This window comes from Cinclus cinclus, chromosome 20, assembly GCF_963662255.1.
Source record: "Cinclus cinclus chromosome 20, bCinCin1.1, whole genome shotgun sequence".
Lineage (NCBI taxonomy): Eukaryota > Metazoa > Chordata > Aves > Passeriformes > Cinclidae > Cinclus > Cinclus cinclus.
The window spans coordinates 11,917,145-11,937,646 of record NC_085065.1 but is presented as its reverse complement, the minus strand read 5'-3'; the positions used below and the strand labels follow the sequence as shown (position 1 = coordinate 11,937,646).

Below are 20,502 nucleotides of genomic sequence, written 5' to 3'. Positions count from 1 at the left end.
TTGTTTTGTCTTGCCTCCAGAGTGACCCTGCTGGAACGGATGAGAGAAAAGAAGTACTTGATGGAGTTGGATGGGACTCTGGTCAAATCCTGGCTCTGCTTGCTGCCCCTGGGGAGCCTGGCTGAGTTCATAAGAGACTTCTCCAGTGACTTGTTAGTTACTCTTCAAGGTCTTTTGTACAGATTGGAGAATGTTGACCTCTCGTTCAATAACTCTGAGGTTTGTCTTCTGGCAGCTTTACCCAGCTCTGGGATGAAGGATCAAACTGGGCTCCTGGGTGTCTTTTGGCAGAACTGACCACCACTGAGGGGACTGGGGGTGGCAGCAGGTCACAGCACAAAGAGCTTCAAACCTAGCTAAAAGCAGAAATGGTTGCTCTGAAGTCAGAGACTCCTTAGGGATTTTGGAATGTATCTACAGCAAAAAGTGGTGTTGGCATTGATGAGAGGAGGAGGTTCTTAGCTGGATTTGCTCTTGGCTACTGATGGCAAGTGGTCTAATCCTGACCTCCTCAGATGTGTACCTGCAACTGTTTTTTCACACAGGAGGGTTGGGCAAGGGGCTGCAGGTTTGGGAGATTTTCCTGCTGTTGTGAAAACTCTTGTATTGGTGTAAGAAGAGCAGGAGTAGGATTTTGCAGCTAATGATAGATTTGAAACCCCCAAATTGTGAGAAGTACAGGTTGGGTTTGTGCATATAAAAGTTGCCCAGGTATTTGGATGCTCTGACATCCAGTAAATAAGTTCTGCTATTCTACAGTGTATTTATAAAAATGTTGGAGAAGATACAAAAGAATGGTGAGTTCCCTCTTCCTCAGGTAATCAGAAATCAGTCTGTAAAATTTCTTCCAGAGTTTCATATTTTTGTCTTTCCATTCTCAGGTGGTACAGAAGCTTTTAAACACAGTTCTGCATGTCTTGGATGAGCCCCCAGCCAGGTGAGTGCAGTGCACCTTTGTGAGAGCGTTGCACCAGGACTGGGGTCCTGCTTGTGTGCCTTGACATCTCTGGAAGGAAAAGAATCCTGGAGTTCTATCCCTTTTTTTAAATCCATCTGAGGGAGGCAGCTGGCACACCATGTTGAATTTGGTGGGGTTTTTACTTAGTTTTTAATTTTTCACTTTTCCTCAGAGCAGAAAATTAATTCTTCCTCTCTATTGCTGCCCATCAGAGCTCTGGAAGCTCGTTCTTGGCTGTGTTGCTTGTCCTGCTGCCTCAGGATGCATGAGATACTCTGCAAGGCCACCAGGAGAGTGCATCTGTTCCTGATCCCTGCCACTGCTGCCATGCTGATTGCCAAGGTTGCCCAGCTTCAGCCCCCAGCAGTGAGTACCAAGGAACTCTTGGCTTGATACAAGCATGGTACCCAGAAATATCACAAGTGTGGTACAGCAGACTGGGTTTAAATCATGTCCAGACTCAATTTTAAGAGCTTCACACTCTAAGCAAGACTGTGGTACTTTCACAGAGTTGTGGAATCACCTAATAAATTTATTTCTTATTGAAGATAAGGTCAGATGCTTGGGTTTGCTGTGATAAGCTTTGTTTTAAGTCAGGTTTTGTTTCCCCTTAAACATTAGTTGTCTTTACTTCCTGGAACAAGCTTGAGCGCAACCTTCCTGTAAGCACTACACCTTCCCAGCCTCTCTCTGCTCCTTGTTCAAGCATTGCTGGGTCTGTTGCTGGGCTCTTCTGTTTTCTGGATGCTTTTGGCCCTTCTCTTTAGATATGCTGATTTAAGCCAGTTGTCTGTTGCTGTCTTGCTTGAAGTGTGTTTATTTTTTCGTCTTCCCCTCCGTGTGGGGCAGGTTCCAGGGGATGCTGTGCAGGAAGTTCCAGTGGCAGAGTTCCTCCATGGAGCTCTGAGAAATGCTCAAACCTGGTTCAGAACCTCTTTAAACCAGAAGTTATTGGAGGAGCACCTGGGCCACGTGGCCTTCTCTTTGGCCTCTGAACTTCAGGTTTGTCATCTAATAACATCAGTACAAAGGGGGTTTACTGTAGCTTAGCCAGGATCTTGAGTCTGTTGGCTCTTTGCTGGTCTCTGTAGCTGTGGCTGGGTAAGGAATGGGATGGGGATGGGCAGTGTTTGAAACACTACTGGGCTGAGGAGCACAGGGCTGGAATTGGTACTGCTCAGCTCAGTTCTGCTCTTCCTTGGCTCTTCCTGAAGGCACTGCTGGGGTGAGGAGCTGCCCTTGTTGGTGTCTTGCTCCCGGTGTGTCCCACTGATTGTCCTCAAACCTTCCAGCAGGCAAAGCTCAGAGCAGCCCTGCCAGTCTGAGCTGCTGCTCCCAGCCTTTCCTGGGACAGTTTGCAGCAGCAGCGTGGAAGTAGCTCATTCAAAGGTCTCCTTCAGCAGCTGAAACATTTACACAGTGTTTGGGATTAAAAGCTGCTTTCTGTGGCTCTGGGAGTGTTCCTTTTCCTTTGGATGGAAACATCTGGAAGGGCTGCAGACTGTCTGAGGCATGTGGGGCATCTCTTCTACAATGCTCTTTTAATTTCCTTCTTTATTAAATCTCAGCACTCAGTGGTTTATATTTGTTTGCTTGTCCCCTGCAGGCCTGGAATAAGTTTGTGAGTATCAGCTTTCCAGATAAGCAGTTCACCCAGAAGTGGAGGAACACTTTACTTGCAGATCTGAAGAAAAGAATCCAGAAGGTAGGGGAGATTCCAGGCAGTCTTGGCTGGTGGCCCAGAGCAGAGGGAGTGGCTTGTGCTGTGCTTGGAGGAGGAGCACATGGAAACAGGGTAGCTTTGGCCATAACAATTGCCTTTGCCTGGTATAAACCAGATTTTGGAGGCTCAGGAATTGGCCATGGCAATGTCCCACACTGTAATCCTGGTGTCAGTGGCCTGGCTGCAGGTCCTGGTGCTTCAGAGGAAATCCACATTCTGAGCAATTGCCACCTCTGGAGTTTTAAGAACCAGCGAGTGCCAAATAAAAGCCCCAGGGCTCAGAGAAGCCAAGTTAGTGCTTCTCTTCATTCCTTGTGCAGAAATGGTGCTGGCCAGGCTGCCAAATGCACACCCATGTGTGTAACTCCCTTCCAAACTGACCCTCTGTATCTCCTTATCTCCTCTCTACAGCAATTTACATTTCTTTAAGCCATTGATTTTAACAGTGAAATCAGGAAACAAATATTTTCTGCTGCGAGCTTGGCTTGGAGAGGTGGATATTAAATAATCACACTTTAGATGGAAATAATAAAAATTTTTCCAAGCATTTATTTGTTTGATCTCTTCCAGGCTCTCAAAATTTAGCTGATGCTCAGGTTCCTTTTATTGTCTTGATAGCAGCACTGTTTGGTGCTGTCAGGAGAAGTACTTTGGAGACTGAGCTGATGAGAAATCTCCCTTTTGCCCTTTAGGAGCTTCCAGTGAACCAAATCTTGCTGTACTGTTGTCAGTACTCCCAAATCACACGGATGGACTCCTCCATCATCCAGTGCTTCCAAAGCTGTGCTACAGAGGCTGTACCTGCAGCCTGTCAGGTATTGTATTTGCCTTGCTGGGGAAGGGAAAGGTAGGGAAGGGAGGAGAAAGAAAAGTGGAATTTCACATCAATTCTGTTGCATAGGGATGTGCCTTGTGGTGGAAGGGGAGGTGGATGTTGCTTGAGTTGCTGTGGACTTTTTGTTAAACCAACAACAAAAAATATCAACAAGAAAAAATCAGGGCATGAATCTGTGAGGAATATTTGTAATGTGTTTCCACCATGAGCTCTGGGGTCAGTTGTGTCTCAGGGCAGTTTTGGAATATACCTCAGCACTCGAGGTTACTCCTTGGTGTTAGTGCCAGTTTTGAGACACAGACACAGTGGGACCCCAAAGTCTGACACAGCCCTGCCCTCTCTGTGTGCCCTGGCAGGCACAGAGCAATCTCCTGGAGAAGATCTCTGCCTACAACATGGACCAGTTCAGCCAGCTTGTGTCTGCTGTCGTGGTGAAGTCGTGGCCAGTCAGGGGTGGGCAGTCTGAGGGGGACTTTGATAAGATTCTGCACCACCTGCTCACGTGGCCTGATGTCAAACATATCTTCAGATTTAACGGTAGGTCTGTAGTTGGGTTTTAGGAGGCCGTGAGAAGCTTTTCTCTGCCTCACTGCTGCCACTGCACAGAGCACCAGAGAGAAGTTGTCCTGCTCTTGCCTTAGTCCCTATCTCAAAGCTTGAAGTGTTCAGCTTGGGTTTGGAGGGGGAAGGCCAAGGAAGAGGAGCCACTCTTCCTCTTGTGCTAATCCACTGCAGCTTCTTCAGGATTTGTGGACCATAACTTCTTTCTCTGGGAAGTTCTCACAAGTTATTGGCACACAAAAATGCCAAAGAGTTGGCCAAGTGAATGGATCCAAATGGCTTTCGTTTGCCCCACAGGGTTTGGGTCTGGGCTCTCCATGGAAAGTTTCCAAATTGCTGTCCTGAAATCCTGGTTTTGTTCAGAAAGGCATGAGGGGTTGGAGGGTGGTGTGAGTCCACAGGCTCTTGGGTAGGGGTTCAGTAGGAAATGGAAAGACTCTGTACCATGGCATGGAAGAGTTCATGATTCTGCCTGTGTTTTGGGAAATGTGACATGCTTTTTTTCTGGAACAGGAGCAAACAGAAACCTTCTGGACAAACTTACAGATGAAGCAAAGGATGTCATGGCCACAGCAGACTCAGTGCTTACGAGTGTCACCGATGACATCCACCAGGGCTGCATCCTTGTGAAACATCTGGAGGAGGTTTTCCAGCATGAAGAACAGTTCATTGGCATTTGGGAGACAAGTAAGTGAGGAGTTCAGAGGGGGCATGGTTGGCTTAAAGCATCATTGTGGTGATGCTGGCCTGCTCAGGAGAGGGGCTGGAGGGGTTGGGAATACTCTGGAAGGGCTGCAGCAGTTTGGAATGCTCAGGAGGGGCTGAAGAAGTTTGGAGTGCTGTCCCCTGGCCTGGACAGGGAGCTCCCAGATCCAGTTTGTGTTGTCACTGCGGGGTTTGTGACTCTGCAGTTCCCAGCCTGAGTTGGGTGCAGGGTGTGGGAAGTGTCTGCTTTGTAGCTACAGGTGAGTATTCTTTCAGAGCACCAGCAACGACCACGTGAGGAAAAGGAAGTGCTCCAGAGAAGCCTGAAAGAACTGCTGGATTTGAGGCATGAAGAAATCACACAGCTCAGAAGAGAGAAAAAAGCAATAGGAACCTTCCTGAACATGTGCAGGAAGGTGAAGAAGTCTGTGAGAGGTAGAGTTCTGGGGAAGCGGTCTGAAAGTGGCAAGTCCAGAAAACAGCATTTTCCTTGAAAATCTCTTGGCTTTGGGAACTGGTTTGAATCTAAACCCCAAAGTGAGGGTGATGAGGGGTGGGGGAAGTAAGCCCAGAGCAGTGGGGGGATCAAGTTGAGTGCTTGTGCATCAAATGACACTTACAGGGCTCCACCTGCCTTGGTAGGCTTTTGTGGCTTGGGGGAATAGGATGAAGTGAGCTGGAGCCAGGCTGCACCACCTGATCTCCCTCTGGCCTGTCTCTGGTTTACAGTGAATGTAAATGAAGTGGAATTTCAACATTCGGAAGATCTTTGCTCAAAAAGACTGAATCAAGTTGTGATCATGGGAAAGAGACCCCTGGAGGCCTTCTACAACCTGAGCCCAGAGCTGAAAGAGTTTGTCCACAAAATGCACTTCTTTAAGGACAGCCTGATCTTCCAGCAGTTCTGGAAGGAAGCAGCACAGAAGGCAGGAAAGGAGTATGAGTGTGACTATCCAGAGGAGGAGGAGGATGAGGAGGAGATGGTTCCTGACTTGGACCTTGATGATGTTTTGGACAGCATGATCCGCCCTTGCTTTGACAACTATGCACTGCTGTACGATGATCTCAGATCAGGACGTCTCACGCTTTCTGTGGTTGATAGAATTTTCTGGGAATTCACAAATCGTCCTGAAGGTCTCAGAGCAGAGCTGGACACTATCTGTGGGCTTCAGGCTGCAGAAGACAGAGGCTGGGTTGACCAGCGAGTCCAGCAGATCCAGCAGTACCATGAAATGCATTTAACCTTTGATGCGGCCAAGATCATTGCCCAAGTCAAAGACAGTTTAGGCCTTTCTGGTGACTTCAGAATCCTAGAAAACTTGTTACATATAGTAAGTATCCCTGACTTTGGCTCCGTACTGTCAGGGTATTGGCTAAATTTGAATCTTCCCACAAGTCTGTCTCAGTCTGTCAAGAGCCATTCTTTGTCCCAAAATGCTTATTTGAGGTAAAAATCAGATTTCCAAGTGCTTTTGTGTAGTTGTTCCTTAAAGAGAGATGATGATACTGCTCTGTTGGGGTGTGGCTTTGCAGAGGGCTTTCATTTCCCTGCTGCAGAACCAGTGGCATTTCCCAGTTCCAGTCTCAGTGTGTGTTTGCCCCACTTGCTTTCCAGACAGAAAAGCTTGAATCCTACAAGACCCAGAAGTTGGATTCCATCAGCCCTGAGCTCGTGCAAGCCAAGAAGCTGCTGCAGGGGATCACTGTGCCCCGCCGTCGCTGTCTGAGGGAGCTGGCCCAGCAGAAGGAGTTTGTCTGCTGGGTCAGGGAAGCACTGAAAGGTGTGTGCTGCTCCTCCAGGAACTAGACAGAGTACTAGAAGGGATGGCAGCTTGTGTGGAGGCAGAAGGAACGCTGAATCCCTGACCCATCTGCTTTGTGCCTTTGTAGCTTCTGGTGTTGGTAGTTACATCTCTGATGGGCTTTGGTGTGGAACGTGCTAGGAGGACCCTTTAAAGGTGCCTGTGCACTGTGGGCTGGTGCAGCACACAGTGACCACCCTTCTGGGAGCTGGGCTGGGCCTGGAGGGCTTCAGCAGCTGCTGCTGCTCGGTTCAGAGCTGTTGTTTCAGGGCACAGAGTTATGTGTCTGCCAGCTGAGCTGTCTGACCTGCACAGACACCCTCAGCTGCACAAACCCCCCAGGCACTGCTCCCCTCCTGCCTGGGGATCTGGGGGCTGTGGGGGTCCATGGATGAATGGATGGCCTGGGAAAGCTGATGGGGAGAGAGGGCATTTGCATAGCAGCTGCTGTTCAAAGCATTCTTCCTGAATTCCTGTAGAAGGTGGTGATGAGAGGTGGTGTCCAAGCTGCCTCATTCATTGTTCACTCCTGGGCTGCCTCATTTCAGACATAAACGAGCTGAAGGTGTTTGTTGACCTGGCATCCATCTCGGCGGGGGAGAACGACATGGATGTGGACCGTGTGGCCTGTTTCCATGGCACTGTGCACGGCTACTCCTCCCTGCTCTACGAGCTCCACCAGCACTCAGGCTTCGAGGACTTCATGCGCTGCTTGCAGAAGCTGTGGCGAGCGCTGGACAGCGATGAGAGCCTCCCCGAGAAACTGGTGAGTTCTCCTGGAGCAGGGCCTCAGCATCCTCCTGCATTTCTGCCTTCTGGGAGTGGCTGGAAGTTGGACTGCACTGGGCAAATGGCACCTGTGTGGGGACATGACTGCAGCTCTTGTTATTGGAGGAAAAATCCCTCATGTCTGCGGCACAAAAATTCACTGAGGCAGCTATAACCAGTGTGGCACAGGTTTCTCCAGGGCAGTGTGAGAATTTCCAGTGTGATGTGATGTAGCTTTGCTCATGCAGGTTTGATGGTGTGAAAGAGGGGAGGCAGATGCCTGGGAGCTCTTACCCTATTGCAGCAGGGCCTGCTTCTGTAGCAAGAGGTGTTGGAGCACTGCAGGCTCTGTTCAGCCTCCTGTGGAGTGGGTAAGGAAGAGCTGTGCAGAAAGAGCAGCCTGAAGCCAGTACACATTCCCTCCTTCCTTCCCCATCACAAAACCCTTGTGCCAGCCCCAGATGTTTGTCCTGGTCAGGTGTAAACCAGAGATACAGGATTTCAGAGCAGTCAGGGCAGTGCTTGTCACCTCTCTCCCACAGCGTGCCTCGGCTCAGCATCTGGAGTGGCTGAAGACAGTGAAGGAGAGCCACGGCTCCGTGGAGCTGTCCTCGCTGTCCCTGGCAGCTGCCATCAACAGCAGAGGGGTCTATGTGCTGCGGGCACCAGCTGATGGCCTGAAGGTGAGGTCACAGCTCCCAGTGCCCCTCCTGCCTGGGGGCTGCTGCCCCAGCACTCCCCTGCCTCGGGCAGAGCCCCAAGCACACTGACAGTTTCTGCTCTGGCAGGTGTCCTTGGACAGTGTCCTGCACTTCACCCTCCTGGGGAGCTCGGGGGACAGTGAGGCCTCCTGGAAGTACTCACTGGCAGAGCTCCGTGAGCTGCAGAACAAACTGATGCTCATGTCAGCCAAGGGAGAGCAAGGCCTGGAGGTGGAGAGGTTCTCTGAGGTCAGATTCCAGACCCAGGGGCTTACTGGTGTTGGGGCCAGGGCTGGATTTCCCCTTGAGTGTAAGCTTTTAAGGCTCTGGTTGACAGTGGAGTTGCTGGGAGTGGTGGTTACAGGCACATGGGTGTTTCTGCCTTTGGTTCCTTGTTAAAGTGGAACTAAGCTGGAGGCAGGGCAGTGAACTGGTGGCCTTATCCTCTGGCTGCACTGGGGATTGTCCTGGCTGGCAGCATCACTGTACTTTTGTAGCAAGCTGGGAGTTTCTTCCTGGTTTCCTGGGGATGCTGCTGTTAAAGTCGCAGGGGGTCTGTGGTTGCTGTGTAAGGCCTGGCACATCTTGGGACCAAAGACTTCATTGAATATCCTTCCAGTGGTTTCATGGCTGAAACTTGTAAATCAGCTTGTTTCTCTGTCCTCTGTCCTCGCACAGGTCTTTTCCAATGTCCAGAGACTTGCCCAGGCCTTTATAGACCTTTACTCAGCTGGGAACATGCTCTTCCGCTCCTGGCTTGCCCAGGTGTATTGTTCACCCCACAGAGAATCCTGTGTTCTTATAGACTTCTCCCTGGGCCCCATCCCAGTGCTGGAAGGGCAAGGGGATATGGCAGCTGTGCTCCCAGCCCTCTGTAAGACCATGGAGAGTTTCCTGGAGAGCTGGAAAAGCTTCATGAACGCAAAGCGATTGGAGCATTTCTACCTGAACTACTACAGCGCGGAGCAGCTGGTGTACCTGTGCCAGGAGCTGGGCCAGGGCAGCCCCAGCCAGGCTGCCCTCATGATGCTCTCCTTCCTCAACCACAACTGCACCGAGCAGGACATCCTAGCAGCCCTCCTGAGCCAGGGCCCTCCCAGCTCAGAGGAGGCTGTTTCTGACTTCCAAGTGCTGCTGGATGGGGAGAAGGACCTGAGTGCCCGGCTGAAGTGCATCTGGGAGTGCTACATGAGCAACATGGGCTCCTTCCTCCCCAGCTGCCTGGACATCGACACACTGGGCGTGTGGCTGAAGAACCTGGCCAGCAGGGGTGGGGAACGTGTCACCAGAGACTTCCCTCAGGACCTGCTCTGTGTGGGCCAGCCCAACCTCATCACCTGCCCTCGCTCTGAGGTGCTCAGCTGTGCTCTGGCCATTTACATGAACAGCCCCGAGCAGCCCCTGCCCACCTTCGACGAGGTTCTGCTGTGCACACCCCAGACCAGTGCCGAGCAGGTGGGGCTGTTCCTGCGCAGGTGCCTCATTCCCTGCCACGGGGGGGACAAGATTTACACCATGCTCTACGCGGATGAGCTGAGCTATGAGGTCAGCTGCAGGGCAGAGGAGCTGTTCCAACACCTGCAGTTCTATGGCAGCTCCTACAGGCTCATCATCCTGTGCAACTGCGAGCGGGAGAACAGCTACCTGCCCTCTGCCTTCAGCCACTACAAGGTGCACATGATTCCCCAGAGGTCACGGGCAGACATCCAGCAGTACCTGCAGCACCACTTCCGAGTGGCTCAGCCCTCCAGCTCGGCTGCAGCCGTGTTCAAGGAGCACATGTGTGTTGGAATTGTGTCCTCCAAAAGAGCCGGCATGGGTAAGGCAGCATGGGCTCTGCTGGGAGCTCAAAACCAGAGTGGGGTTCACCTTGCCAGGTTTTGTGTCCAAGCTTCAAGTATCTTGGTCAAAAAGGGCAGTTTGGACTGGTCAGTGCAGTGAAGTGAAAGCTGGAATTCACTTTGTCCCCTGGTTTGACTTTAGAAACAAGCACAAAATAGAATCTATTCAAGTTCTAATGAAGATGAAAGCTTCTCTTAGGCAGTGGAAGGAAAAAAAAACAAATGGATAACAAGAGCAGTGTGTTGGATTCCAGGCTCCAGCATCTCAAACCAGATTTAGACTTTCTTCTGGAATGCCTTTTAGGAAGCTTCAGAGATTTTAGGGCATGGAGTACTCAAAAGTTTTATTTCCTTCTGTCTATTATGATCTTAATGTGACATATGTGATATTGATGGCTTTAATTCTTGTGATGTTTTTTAAAACAGGGAAGTCTCTGTATGTGAAGAGGCTGCATGAGAGACTGCAAGAAGAGCATCCTGACTGTACAGGACTTCTGAAAACCATCAGACTGATTGAACCAGAAGTGGATGAAGATAAAGTGCTGAAGTCTCTCCTGCCTTTTCTGAAGAGAGAGCACCAGACAAAACCCATGATATTCCATTTTGATATCACCTCCTCAGTGAGTACATCCCTCCCACAGCTGTCTTGTCCCACAGGTCCTCTGTGGACCCTTGCAGGAGCTTTCCTTAAAGCTCTTGTTTCTCAATCAGCCATTTCCCTAGCATGTGTTTTCAAATTACTGTGTAAGTAATACACAAATAACCATCAAGGTGATTGAACTGTGGAACAGTTGCCCAGAGAAGCTGTAGAGTCTCCAGCCTTGGAGACATTGAAAACCTGACTGATTGTGGCCCTGGGCAGCCTGTTCTAGCTGGGCCTGCTTTGAGCAGAGAGAGCCTTCCCAGCCTCAAGTGTTCTGTGATTCTGTGAAGCTGTGATGGGTAAATAAAGAAGTGCCTTGGTATCTCTTCTTGTGATAGGTGCAGCGTGGAATTCCAGAGTTTCTCTTCAAGCTGTTGGTTTTGCAGTACCTGACAGATAATAATGGCAACATGTGGCTACGGCAGAAGTGTCATCTGTACATCATTGAAATCCTGGAGGTGTCCCCAGTGCCAAAGAAAGCAGCCAGACCCGTACGTACCAGCAATACTCCTTTTCTGGGAATTTCTGTCACTTTTCACACGTTTGTACATAGCTGTGGTGATTTGTAGAGACTGTGACTCTAAACACAGCACAGTTCTGCGTTCCTGTGCTGTATCCCATAACAAACTGGTGTCCCTGGTGTTGTACCAAGTGACATGAACACCAGACAGCAAATGAGGCCTGTCCGATTTCCTTGGTTGGTGATTTCTGAAGGTATTGGTCCAAGCCTCATTGCCCCCACTGTAACGTTTATAGGAAACATAACATGAGGGAGATTAGATACTGCATTTTTAATTTGCATTTTTGAAAATAGGGGAATATTTATATGCGGCTGTAAGAACAGAATGTAGAAGTGACTGGAATAAACACCAACAGTTTATTTGGCTTCGTTTTCTTTGGAGTAGCCCTGCAAAGGGGCTAGAGGTGATGCCAGGCTCACTTCCCTGGAAGGAAAATGTGGAAAGGAATAGGATTCATTGGATTCAAAAGGATTCATTAGCATTTTAAGTGGAAGAAGGGATGCACAGAGGAAAAGGCTGGCTCCTGTTCCTCAGGTCTATGGTTTTAGGCAAGGAGACTGTTAAGAACAGATTAAGCTGATGAAGACTGAAGCTAGAGCTCCATGATGATCTTTTATTTTCTTTTTTTCTTCTCCAGATGTCAGTGGGCCAGAAGTACCACTTCTTGGATGTGTTCCCTAAAATAACATGCAGGTCTCCCAAAGAAGTGCTAGAAATGGAGACACTTGGGAACCATTCTGGGGGTGCTTTGGACCTGGGAATGGACAAGGAAGAATTCTGCAGTGAGGCTTTCCAGAGACCCTTCCAGTACCTGAAGAGGTTTGACCAGGGGTATGACCTGGACACGTTCTGGTACGAGGAGCTGTCCGTGGAAGGCAGCCCTGCAGAATGTCTGCAGCTCTTCCTCCTGCACTGTGGGGTCGTGGATCCCTCCTGGGCAGAGCTCCGCAACTTCACCTGGTTCCTGAACGTTCAGTTGAGAGACTGTGAAGCTTCTGTCTTTTGCAACCCTGACTTTATCCAGGACACTTTGAAAGGTTTCAAGAACTTTGTGGTTGGCTTCATGATTTTAATGGCACGGGATTTTGCCACGCCCTCCCTGAACATTTCCGACCAGAGTTCAGGAAGACCTGAATCCTCTTACCTGGAGAATGTTGCTGAGGAAGATCTGCTTCCTTTCCGCATCAGGAAGAAGTGGGAGTCAGAGCCTCATCCCTATCTGTTTTTCAATGAGGATCGCGTGTCCATGACATTCATTGGTTTCCACTTCCAGCAGACTGGGAATTGCATCGATGCCATCAATCCTCTGAATGGCAGCATCATCAAGAAGAACATCATGAGTGCCCAGCTGTACCAGGGCTTGTTAATGCAGAGGGTTCCCTTCAACGTGCCCTTCGATCAGCTGCCCCGCGCAGAGAAGCTCGAGAGACTCTGCATGGTGCTGGGACTCTCCTGGGTGTTTGACCCCGACGAGACGTACGAGCTCACCACAGACAACGTGCTGAAAATCTTGGCCATCGAGATGCGATTCCGCTGCAACATCCCGGTCGTCATCATGGGAGAAACAGGCTGTGGGAAAACCAGGCTGGTGAAGTTCCTGTGCCAGCTACGCAGAAGCTTTGTAGAGGTGGAGAACATGAAGCTTGTCAAGGTTCACGGAGGTACCACTGCAGAGATGATCTATGCCAGGATCAGAGAAGCGGAAGCCCTGGCTAAATCCAACAAGCAGAAGCACGGGTTGGACACGGTCCTGTTTTTTGATGAAGCCAACACCACAGAGGCCGTGAGCAGCATCAAGGAGGTTCTGTGCGACCGCACGGTGCAGGGGAAGCCCTTGGTCTCTGGCTCTGGCCTGCGGATCATCGCAGCCTGCAATCCCTACCGCAAGCACACGGACGGGATGATCCAGCGCCTGGAGCTGGCTGGGCTGGGCTATCGGGTCAAGGCCGACAACAGCAGGGAGAAGCTGGGCTCCATCCCCCTGAGACAGCTCGTGTACCGCGTGCACGCGCTCCCGCCCAGCATGATCCCTCTGGTCTGGGACTTCGGGCAGCTCAGTGACCGTGCTGAGAAGATGTACATCCAGCAGATCGTGCAGCGGGTGGCGGAGGAGCTGCCCATGGCCAGGGACGAGGTGAGCACGGTCACAGAGGTGCTCTTTGCCTCCCAGCAGTACATGAGGCAGAGGGATGACGAGTGCAGCTTTGTCAGCCTGCGGGATGTGGAGCGCTGCATGGAGGTGTTCAAGTGGTTTTACAGGCACAGGCAGCTGCTGCTGAGGGAGCTGGAGAAGTACCTGGCTGAGAGGAAAGCTCCCAAGGGCAGCGGTGACAGGAGCGCCGTCATCTGGTCCTTGGTGCTGGCGGTCGGGGTCTGCTACCACGCGTCTCTGGAAAGGAAGGAGCCGTACAGGACTGCTATCAGCCAGGTCCTCCCAAAGCCTTACAATACCCAGAAAAGGATTTTGGAAGAAATCTCCCTGATGCAGGACTTATTCCTGAGTGGGGTGCCTCTCCAGGATACCATAGCAAGGAACTTGGCCTTGAAGGAAAATGTCTTCATGATGGTCATCTGTATTGAGCTGAAAATCCCTCTTTTTCTTGTCGGGAAGCCTGGGAGCTCCAAATCCCTGGCAAAAACCATTGTGGCCGATGCTATGCAAGGTCAAGCAGCTCATTCCGATCTGTTCAAAGACCTGAAGCAGATCCATCTCGTGTCTTTCCAGTGCAGCCCCCTCTCCACTCCAGAGGGAATCATAGGCACTTTCAAGCACTGTGCTCGATTCCAGGAAGGGAAGAACTTGGAGGAGTATGTGTCAGTGGTTGTTTTGGATGAGATTGGGCTGGCAGAAGACTCTCCCAAAATGCCCTTAAAGACTTTGCATCCACTTTTGGAGGATGGCTGCATAGATGATGTCCCTCTTCCTCACAAAAAGGTTGGCTTCATCGGAATTTCCAACTGGGCTTTGGACCCTGCCAAGATGAATCGAGGCATCTTTGTGTCTCGTGGGGACCCCAGCAGAGAAGAGCTCATCGAGAGTGCAAAGGGCATCTGCTGCTCGGCACAGGGGGCTTTGCAGAAGGTCGAGCAGTATTTCCATCACTTTGCAGATGCATATGAAAACATCTGCAAAGCCCAAGACAGGGAGTTCTTTGGCCTGCGTGACTACTACAGCCTCATAAAGATGTTTTTTGCCTTAGCTAAGAGCTCCAAAAATGAGCCCACACCTCAGGACATTGCCACAGTGGTTCTTCGTAACTTCGGTGGCAAAGATGATGTCAACGCCTTGGAAATATTCACTTCCAAGTTGCTAGAAAGAGGGGAGATACGTGCTCATGATATCAGTAGGATAGAGCTGATCGAAAAGAACATCTACAGTGGCGCTGAGGATGGGGACTGCAGGTACCTGCTTGTGTTGACTGAGAACTACGCGGCGCTGCAGATCCTCCAGCAGGCTTTCTTCACTGCCCGGCAGCAGCCAGAAATCATCTTCGGCTCCAGTTTTCCTAAGGACCAAGAATACACCCAGATATGCAGGAACATCAACCGAGTGAAGGTCTGCATGGAAACTGGCCAGATGGTCGTGCTCCTCAACTTGCAGAACCTCTACGAGAGCCTCTACGATGCCCTGAACCAGTACTACGTGTACCTGGCTGGGCAGAAGTACGTGGATTTGGGGCTGGGCACCCACCGCGTCAAGTGTCGGGTGCACCCCAAATTCCGCCTGATCGTCATCGAGGAGAAGGACGTGGTGTACAAGCACTTCCCCATCCCGCTGATCAACCGGCTGGAGAAGCACTACCTGGACATCAGCACCATGCTGGACGAGGGGCAGAGGGAGGCGGTGCAGGAGCTGCAGCGCTGGGTGCAGGAGTTCACGGCGGTCAATACAGAGGAGCACTTCATCAGCCAGCAGCAGTACAGCCCTGCAGACGTGTTCGTGGGCTACCACGCTAACGCCTGCGCCTCGCTGGTGCTGCAGGGCTCGCAGCGCCTGCGCTCGGCCTGTGCCCCTGCCCAGCTGCTGCCCCGTGTCACAGAGCAGGCACGGCTGGCCCTGCTCAACTGTGCCACCCCCGACGCCGTCATCCGCCTGTGCAGCTCCGCGGAGGCGTTCGTGGCGCGCTCCCTGGCACACACCTACTTCAGGCAGCAGCAGCACACGTCCTTCGCTGACTTCCTGGGTGCCCAGGTGTGCGCAGGGACCGGGGCCCAGGCGGCCTTCACCGAGGTGAGTCTGGGGTGCCCCCAAAACCCCCTGAGCTGTGCTCGGCTCTGGGTGCCCGGGTGTGCGGAGGTGGTGGCAAATAAACCGCCTTAAGTTTGGGGTGCAGCCCAGCTGTGCAGCAGGCTGGCAGCACAGGTGGGTCTGTGCTGCATCGCTGCCCCTTTGTGCCCAGGTCACCACCTTCTCACGGCTGCTCACCAGTGCCGACGTTCCCTGCCTGGAAAGGGAGGTGCAGGGCAAGGCCCAAAGGCCCCAGATCCTGTTCCTGCAGCAGTTTGACACCGAGTACTCCTTCCTGAAGAGCATCCGGTGAGTCTGGACTGTGTTCTCCTGCTTGGAATAGGCTGCAGGGTGTGGAAGGTGTGTGGGCAGAGCATTTGGAGAAGCGCAGAAGGAAAAGAGAGGCTGTGCTGCCAGCGGGCTGGCTCAGGACAAACCTTATCAGCTCCACCACATGAGATGGGGTTTGGTGTTTTTTCTCTCTCCTCCTGCAGCAGCCAAAGCTAATATGGAGTGACTGGTTCTGTGGTGTTTAATGTTTGATCTTTACAATTAGTGACTTTTGTTAAATCTCTCTTCACTCTTCAGGGATTTCCTGGTTGCTACTTCAGGAAATAAAGTCCTCATTATTCAGACAGACTTTGAAGATGGCTCTCAGGATGCCCAGCTCATCGCCTCAGCCAAGTGAGTCGGGTGTGGAGTGGTTCAGTTCTGCCTGGCCACTCCTCTCTGTGTTTGGTTATTGGTGCTGTTTGAGCATCTCACACTCAGGAATGTGCAGTGCTTTATTCTGTAGCAGAATGAATCTAAACATGACAGCGGTGGTAATGAAGAGATGGGGTCTTCATGATCTGCTTGCATTAAGCCATGCAGCCATGAAGCCGTTTATTGATACACAAAGCAAAGTTTATATACCTTTTCACCTATTGCTAAAAATAGCACACCAATCATATTCACTTTACCAAGCTATATTGCTTACTTGTAACTACATAACATTGCTCCATCCATGCCTCCTTTAGGCTAACCAAGTACATGTAGTATTTCACATAAATCCCCATGAAACTGCAGGGTAAACACCCTGTACCTAGCACTTTCTTATCTCTTACATTCCTTCTTCAAAACCTGGCTCACTCTTGCCAAGGCTTGTGGCCTGCTGTGGCTAACACATCCATGTCAATTGTTACAAGCTGAGCAGCACTCATAGTTCTGCTCTCTAGTTGTATTCCCACTAAATGCACTGCTTGTATTTCAAATAATAATCTGTAACCCAAGTCATAATAAGCTAAACTGGGTGAAATGAACACATAATCCCCTTTGAAGTGTGAATTCTGGCCACTGGCTGCAGAAGTCCTGAAGGGCTGAGGGTCGTGAGATAATTCAGGGCACAGCTGGGAGGAAGGAGTGGGAGTCATCTGTGTCTGTTCTGGCAGAGGAAGTGTGTCCTCCCTGAGGAAACACCCGTGGCCATGAACCTCTGTCTGCCTTTGCTCTGCCAGCATCATTTCCTCTTTGCTGCAGGTATACCGTGGTTAATGAGATCAACAAGGTGGACCTGGGGGAAGTCTCTGTCTTTGTTTACTTTATCATGAAGCTTTCCCGGGTGGAAGGAGGAACATCCTACGTGGGATTCCAGGGAGGTGGGTGTGCCCATCTCTTCACTGCCTTCAGGCAATCATTTCTCTTGCTCCCTGTTCCTTTACATGCGGAAAGCCTGGGCTCAGTGTGTCCTGGGGGTTGTCAGAGCTGCTTCCCTGTCTCTCAGGATTGCCCACGGGATCAGTACCTGGGACAGACAGGTCCCCTCTCCAGTCAGCTGGAGAGCAGCACACAGCCACAGGGGTAATTGTGGGTGTGTTGTTCTCCAGAGGCTCTCTGAGAAGGTGCTGATATGTTCTGCTCTCAGCAGCAAGGTTTCTCTGGGTTTGGGGATTTCTCTGAGAGCCTCAGAACCTTGGAACTGTCAGCCAGGGGCATGTGCAGCAGCAGTTCTGAGGGCATTGTGCTTTCCCCTCCTACAGCAAGAGGTGAGAGTTAGTGAACTCTGAACATAACCCCAGGTGCTGGCAGGTAATTCTGGGGAAGCTCTTCTGGCAGAACAAGCTGCAGGCTGGGAATGATTCCTTGTTGTTTGTTCTCTGCCTGTAGGGCTGTGGCAGTCAGTGCACATAGATGACCTCCGCAGGTCCAAGGACATGATCTCTGACTTGACAACCCTGCAGAACCTCACCATCAGCCAGGTGTTCTCTGAGGATCCAGCTGCAAGGAGAGGTGAGCTGTGTGCTGGGGACAGGGGGAGCTGTGCTCCCACACTTGGTACTACAGGAACTGATGCCTGACACAACGTATCTGATCCTGCTCAGCACCGGTTCTGGGGGGGGTCACCACATGGCTCTCAAGTAGTATTTAATTCATTGCTACAACTTTAGGTCACCAAGCAAGTTAATTTGGTATTTTTTCCTTTTGTTTTTGACAAAAATGTGACATTTGCACTGCTCAGCAGCCTGAGTGCTGTGTCCCATCACAGGAGGCAGCAGATGCTGCATGGCAGAAACCACTGACAAGGATCTTTTTTCCCCCTCAGCTTTTTCGCGCTCTTTCATTTCCCCACACTGCCTGACAGGACTCAGGGAGAGCTTAAGGCATTAGCTCAGTGTCACATTTCTTCCAGCTCTTGCTGCATGAGTCCTGACAGCCTGAGCAGCTGTGGCTGTATTTGAGAGGTGAATCTCAGCTACTTATGCAGGTGCTCATGGATCTCTGACAGATGTTCTGCTGCTCTGGGATGCAGTTGCTAAAATAAATTCTCATGTGACTGATGCAGGAGTGCACTGCTGCTTTCTAATACAAATTCTACACCTTAGCTGCAGCTCTGCCTGCCAGTGGAGAAGCACAGCAGGGAGAGATGGAGATTGGAACACCAGTGCCAGGAGCAGAGTACCATGAGGTCAGTTCGGAATACATTTTTGCCTCTCAGCTGTCACTGTGGTTCTGCTCTGTCATCTATGGATACATGCCACCTTTTGTGTCCCCCTTCACCTGAAACCTATCAGCAATATTTGCATCATGAATGTTAGCACAGGCCAGTTTGAAAGAGCCAGGGGAGCTGCATCTTGTTCTTGACAGCAAAAGAGCTGAGAATTGCAGCCTGGGATGAGGGAAGCTGGGAGCACTGTGAAGCTTTGAAGGGAATGTGCTGGGGACAGGAGGGTGACTCGAGGGGAATGGCTGTATTTTCCTGGGCAGGGTGAGATCCTGGACACCACTGTGCTGCTGAGGACCTGTGTGCAGAGTGCTGTGGGGATGCTGCGGGACCAGAACGAAGACCTGAGTCGAAGCAGGAGGAGAATTGAGATTCTGCTTAGCTTTTTCTCCAGCGAGGATGAGCTGAAAGGTGTGTGCTGCAAGGAGTGCCCCTGGGCGTCTGGGGGCCACCAAAACATTTCGGTCAGGTCACTGGAGATCCAAAGGTCCTTGCTGTAGTGCAGACAGTGGAGATCTCCCAAGAATGTGTGTCCATGCTCGTGTGTGTTGGTGGGTGTAGGGCTTTTCTGCTCTTTAAGTGGTGGCTTTTCCTCTGGCTCTGCTTGGCTGGTTTTTTCCCCACTTGGCCAATTATTGAAACAACTGCCAAATGCTGTGCTTGGTGGGATATTTAGGTCCAAGCTTAATAGAAGAGAAGACACAAGTTCCCTGTTGTTTTGTAGCCTCTTTCCTGAAGATAACCAAGGCTCGTCTCTCCAGCCTGTTGAAGAAGCAAGAGGAAAATTCCCTTCACCCAAAAAACTGGGTGCTTCGGGAGGCTTCCAACGTCAGTGCTCTGCAGGAGGCAGGTACCTTCAGGTGAGGACAGCAGCACTGCCTTGTCACCTGCAGCCTCCCAGGAAGAGTCTGCAAGTGACACCTGTGCAGCAGAGACAGCAGCTTTGTGTGACCTGAACATTGGCAGTGTCAGTCTCCAGTCTGTGCTGGAAACTCTGAAGGCAGTTTTAGCCTCTCCTGGGGAAGGGTGAATTAGAGTTGAAGGGGCTGTACTGGGACAGGAATGCTGAAGTGGAGCACTGGGATTACAGGTGAGCCAGGAGTGAGAGAAGTGCAGGATTTTTTTGTTGGTGGTATTTTTTCCCGTAAAGGCAGCATTAGGATTCTGTCATGTGCAAATGTCAGCAGTTACTCAGGACAGGCACCTCCTGTTTTGCTGATGTCATTGCTCACATTCCCTCTGGTTTCTCCATCTCTTTCTCCCCAAAGGCACACCCTGTGGAAACGAGTGCAGAAGGTGGTCACTCCCCTCCTGGCTCTCTTGATCACTGTCATAGACAGGAATGGCAATCTGGAGCTTCTGGCCAGGCCAGGAGCAAAGTGGGTGACAAACCTGTGGATGTTCATCTTCAGTGACACCAAATTCCTGAGTGTCCCTCCTGGTGTGGGGAAGAACAGGTGAGGAGCAGGAGGAGGGCTGGAGTGGCAGCACTGGGAGCAGCCCAGCACTGGCTCTAACCCCCAGAGACAGAGGCCTGTTGTTTGTTGGCTGCTCTGTGAGGGCAGCAGGGCACTGCTCACAGTTCAGTCTGTTCTTTCTGCCTGGCCCTGAGTGTTCCTGGGATTTGCTCTCTGGCCCTTGGCATGTTCCCCCTCCTTACCCAGCCCTGTGTGCTGCCAGCACAGCCTGCCCAGGGGATTTGTCTCTCCCTTCCTAGGGCTCAGTTGTTTTCTGCAGCCTCTTACCTCTGTTGTCTGCACTGTGCTTCCCAGACAAAGCCAGGTGTGTTAATGACCTTTTATCCCCTCCAAGTTCTCAGCCAGAGATAATCCTGGTGCAGAACAACATGATGGTATCTGCTGATGCTGGAAATGAGATGCCCTTCAGCTGGAGGATAAAGGAGTACCTGGAAGAGATGTGGTTGGAGGCTCAATACATCCAAAACACTGAAGGTGAGGGCCTGGCTTTCAGCATCTCCATCCACTGCCCTTTGAGCTCTGGTCTGTCACTGCTGTGCCCCTCATGTCCCTGGAATCACCTTTAGTCCCTCTGTGCTCCTTTGAGCCAGCAGAGTTCTGTGCAGGCAGCTTTTCTTTGTGCTTCTCACCATTCATCTTTCTCACCTATTCTTTGCCCTTGCATTCAAAATGCTGTGGAGCAGCCAAGAGTTAATGACAAGGTGATATTCCAGAAATAAGACACCAGTGCTGGGCTGACAAGGCCTGGCCTGGGTCCC

At 51.1% G+C, this 20,502-nt stretch overlaps 1 protein-coding gene across 1 annotated transcript in view; it reads left to right on the top strand.

Moving 5' to 3' along the window:
• RNF213 (ring finger protein 213) overlaps positions 1 to 20,502 on the top strand; it is a 45,264-nt gene that overhangs the window by 8,922 nt on the left and 15,840 nt on the right. Inside the window, exons 10-36 of the mRNA XM_062506198.1 lie at positions 21 to 219; positions 882 to 937; positions 1,171 to 1,324; positions 1,808 to 1,960; positions 2,565 to 2,663; positions 3,374 to 3,496; positions 3,873 to 4,053; positions 4,591 to 4,764; positions 5,059 to 5,217; positions 5,512 to 6,113; positions 6,398 to 6,563; positions 7,133 to 7,350; positions 7,895 to 8,035; positions 8,141 to 8,302; positions 8,732 to 9,872; positions 10,321 to 10,514; positions 10,876 to 11,019; positions 11,696 to 15,289; positions 15,459 to 15,595; positions 15,875 to 15,970; positions 16,805 to 16,923; positions 17,432 to 17,554; positions 18,148 to 18,230; positions 18,530 to 18,677; positions 18,991 to 19,126; positions 19,535 to 19,723; positions 20,079 to 20,218. Of these exons, the coding sequence (XP_062362182.1) occupies positions 21 to 219; positions 882 to 937; positions 1,171 to 1,324; positions 1,808 to 1,960; positions 2,565 to 2,663; positions 3,374 to 3,496; positions 3,873 to 4,053; positions 4,591 to 4,764; positions 5,059 to 5,217; positions 5,512 to 6,113; positions 6,398 to 6,563; positions 7,133 to 7,350; positions 7,895 to 8,035; positions 8,141 to 8,302; positions 8,732 to 9,872; positions 10,321 to 10,514; positions 10,876 to 11,019; positions 11,696 to 15,289; positions 15,459 to 15,595; positions 15,875 to 15,970; positions 16,805 to 16,923; positions 17,432 to 17,554; positions 18,148 to 18,230; positions 18,530 to 18,677; positions 18,991 to 19,126; positions 19,535 to 19,723; positions 20,079 to 20,218 (8,831 nt within the window). The remainder of the gene's footprint in view (positions 1 to 20; positions 220 to 881; positions 938 to 1,170; positions 1,325 to 1,807; positions 1,961 to 2,564; positions 2,664 to 3,373; positions 3,497 to 3,872; positions 4,054 to 4,590; positions 4,765 to 5,058; positions 5,218 to 5,511; positions 6,114 to 6,397; positions 6,564 to 7,132; positions 7,351 to 7,894; positions 8,036 to 8,140; positions 8,303 to 8,731; positions 9,873 to 10,320; positions 10,515 to 10,875; positions 11,020 to 11,695; positions 15,290 to 15,458; positions 15,596 to 15,874; positions 15,971 to 16,804; positions 16,924 to 17,431; positions 17,555 to 18,147; positions 18,231 to 18,529; positions 18,678 to 18,990; positions 19,127 to 19,534; positions 19,724 to 20,078; positions 20,219 to 20,502) is intronic.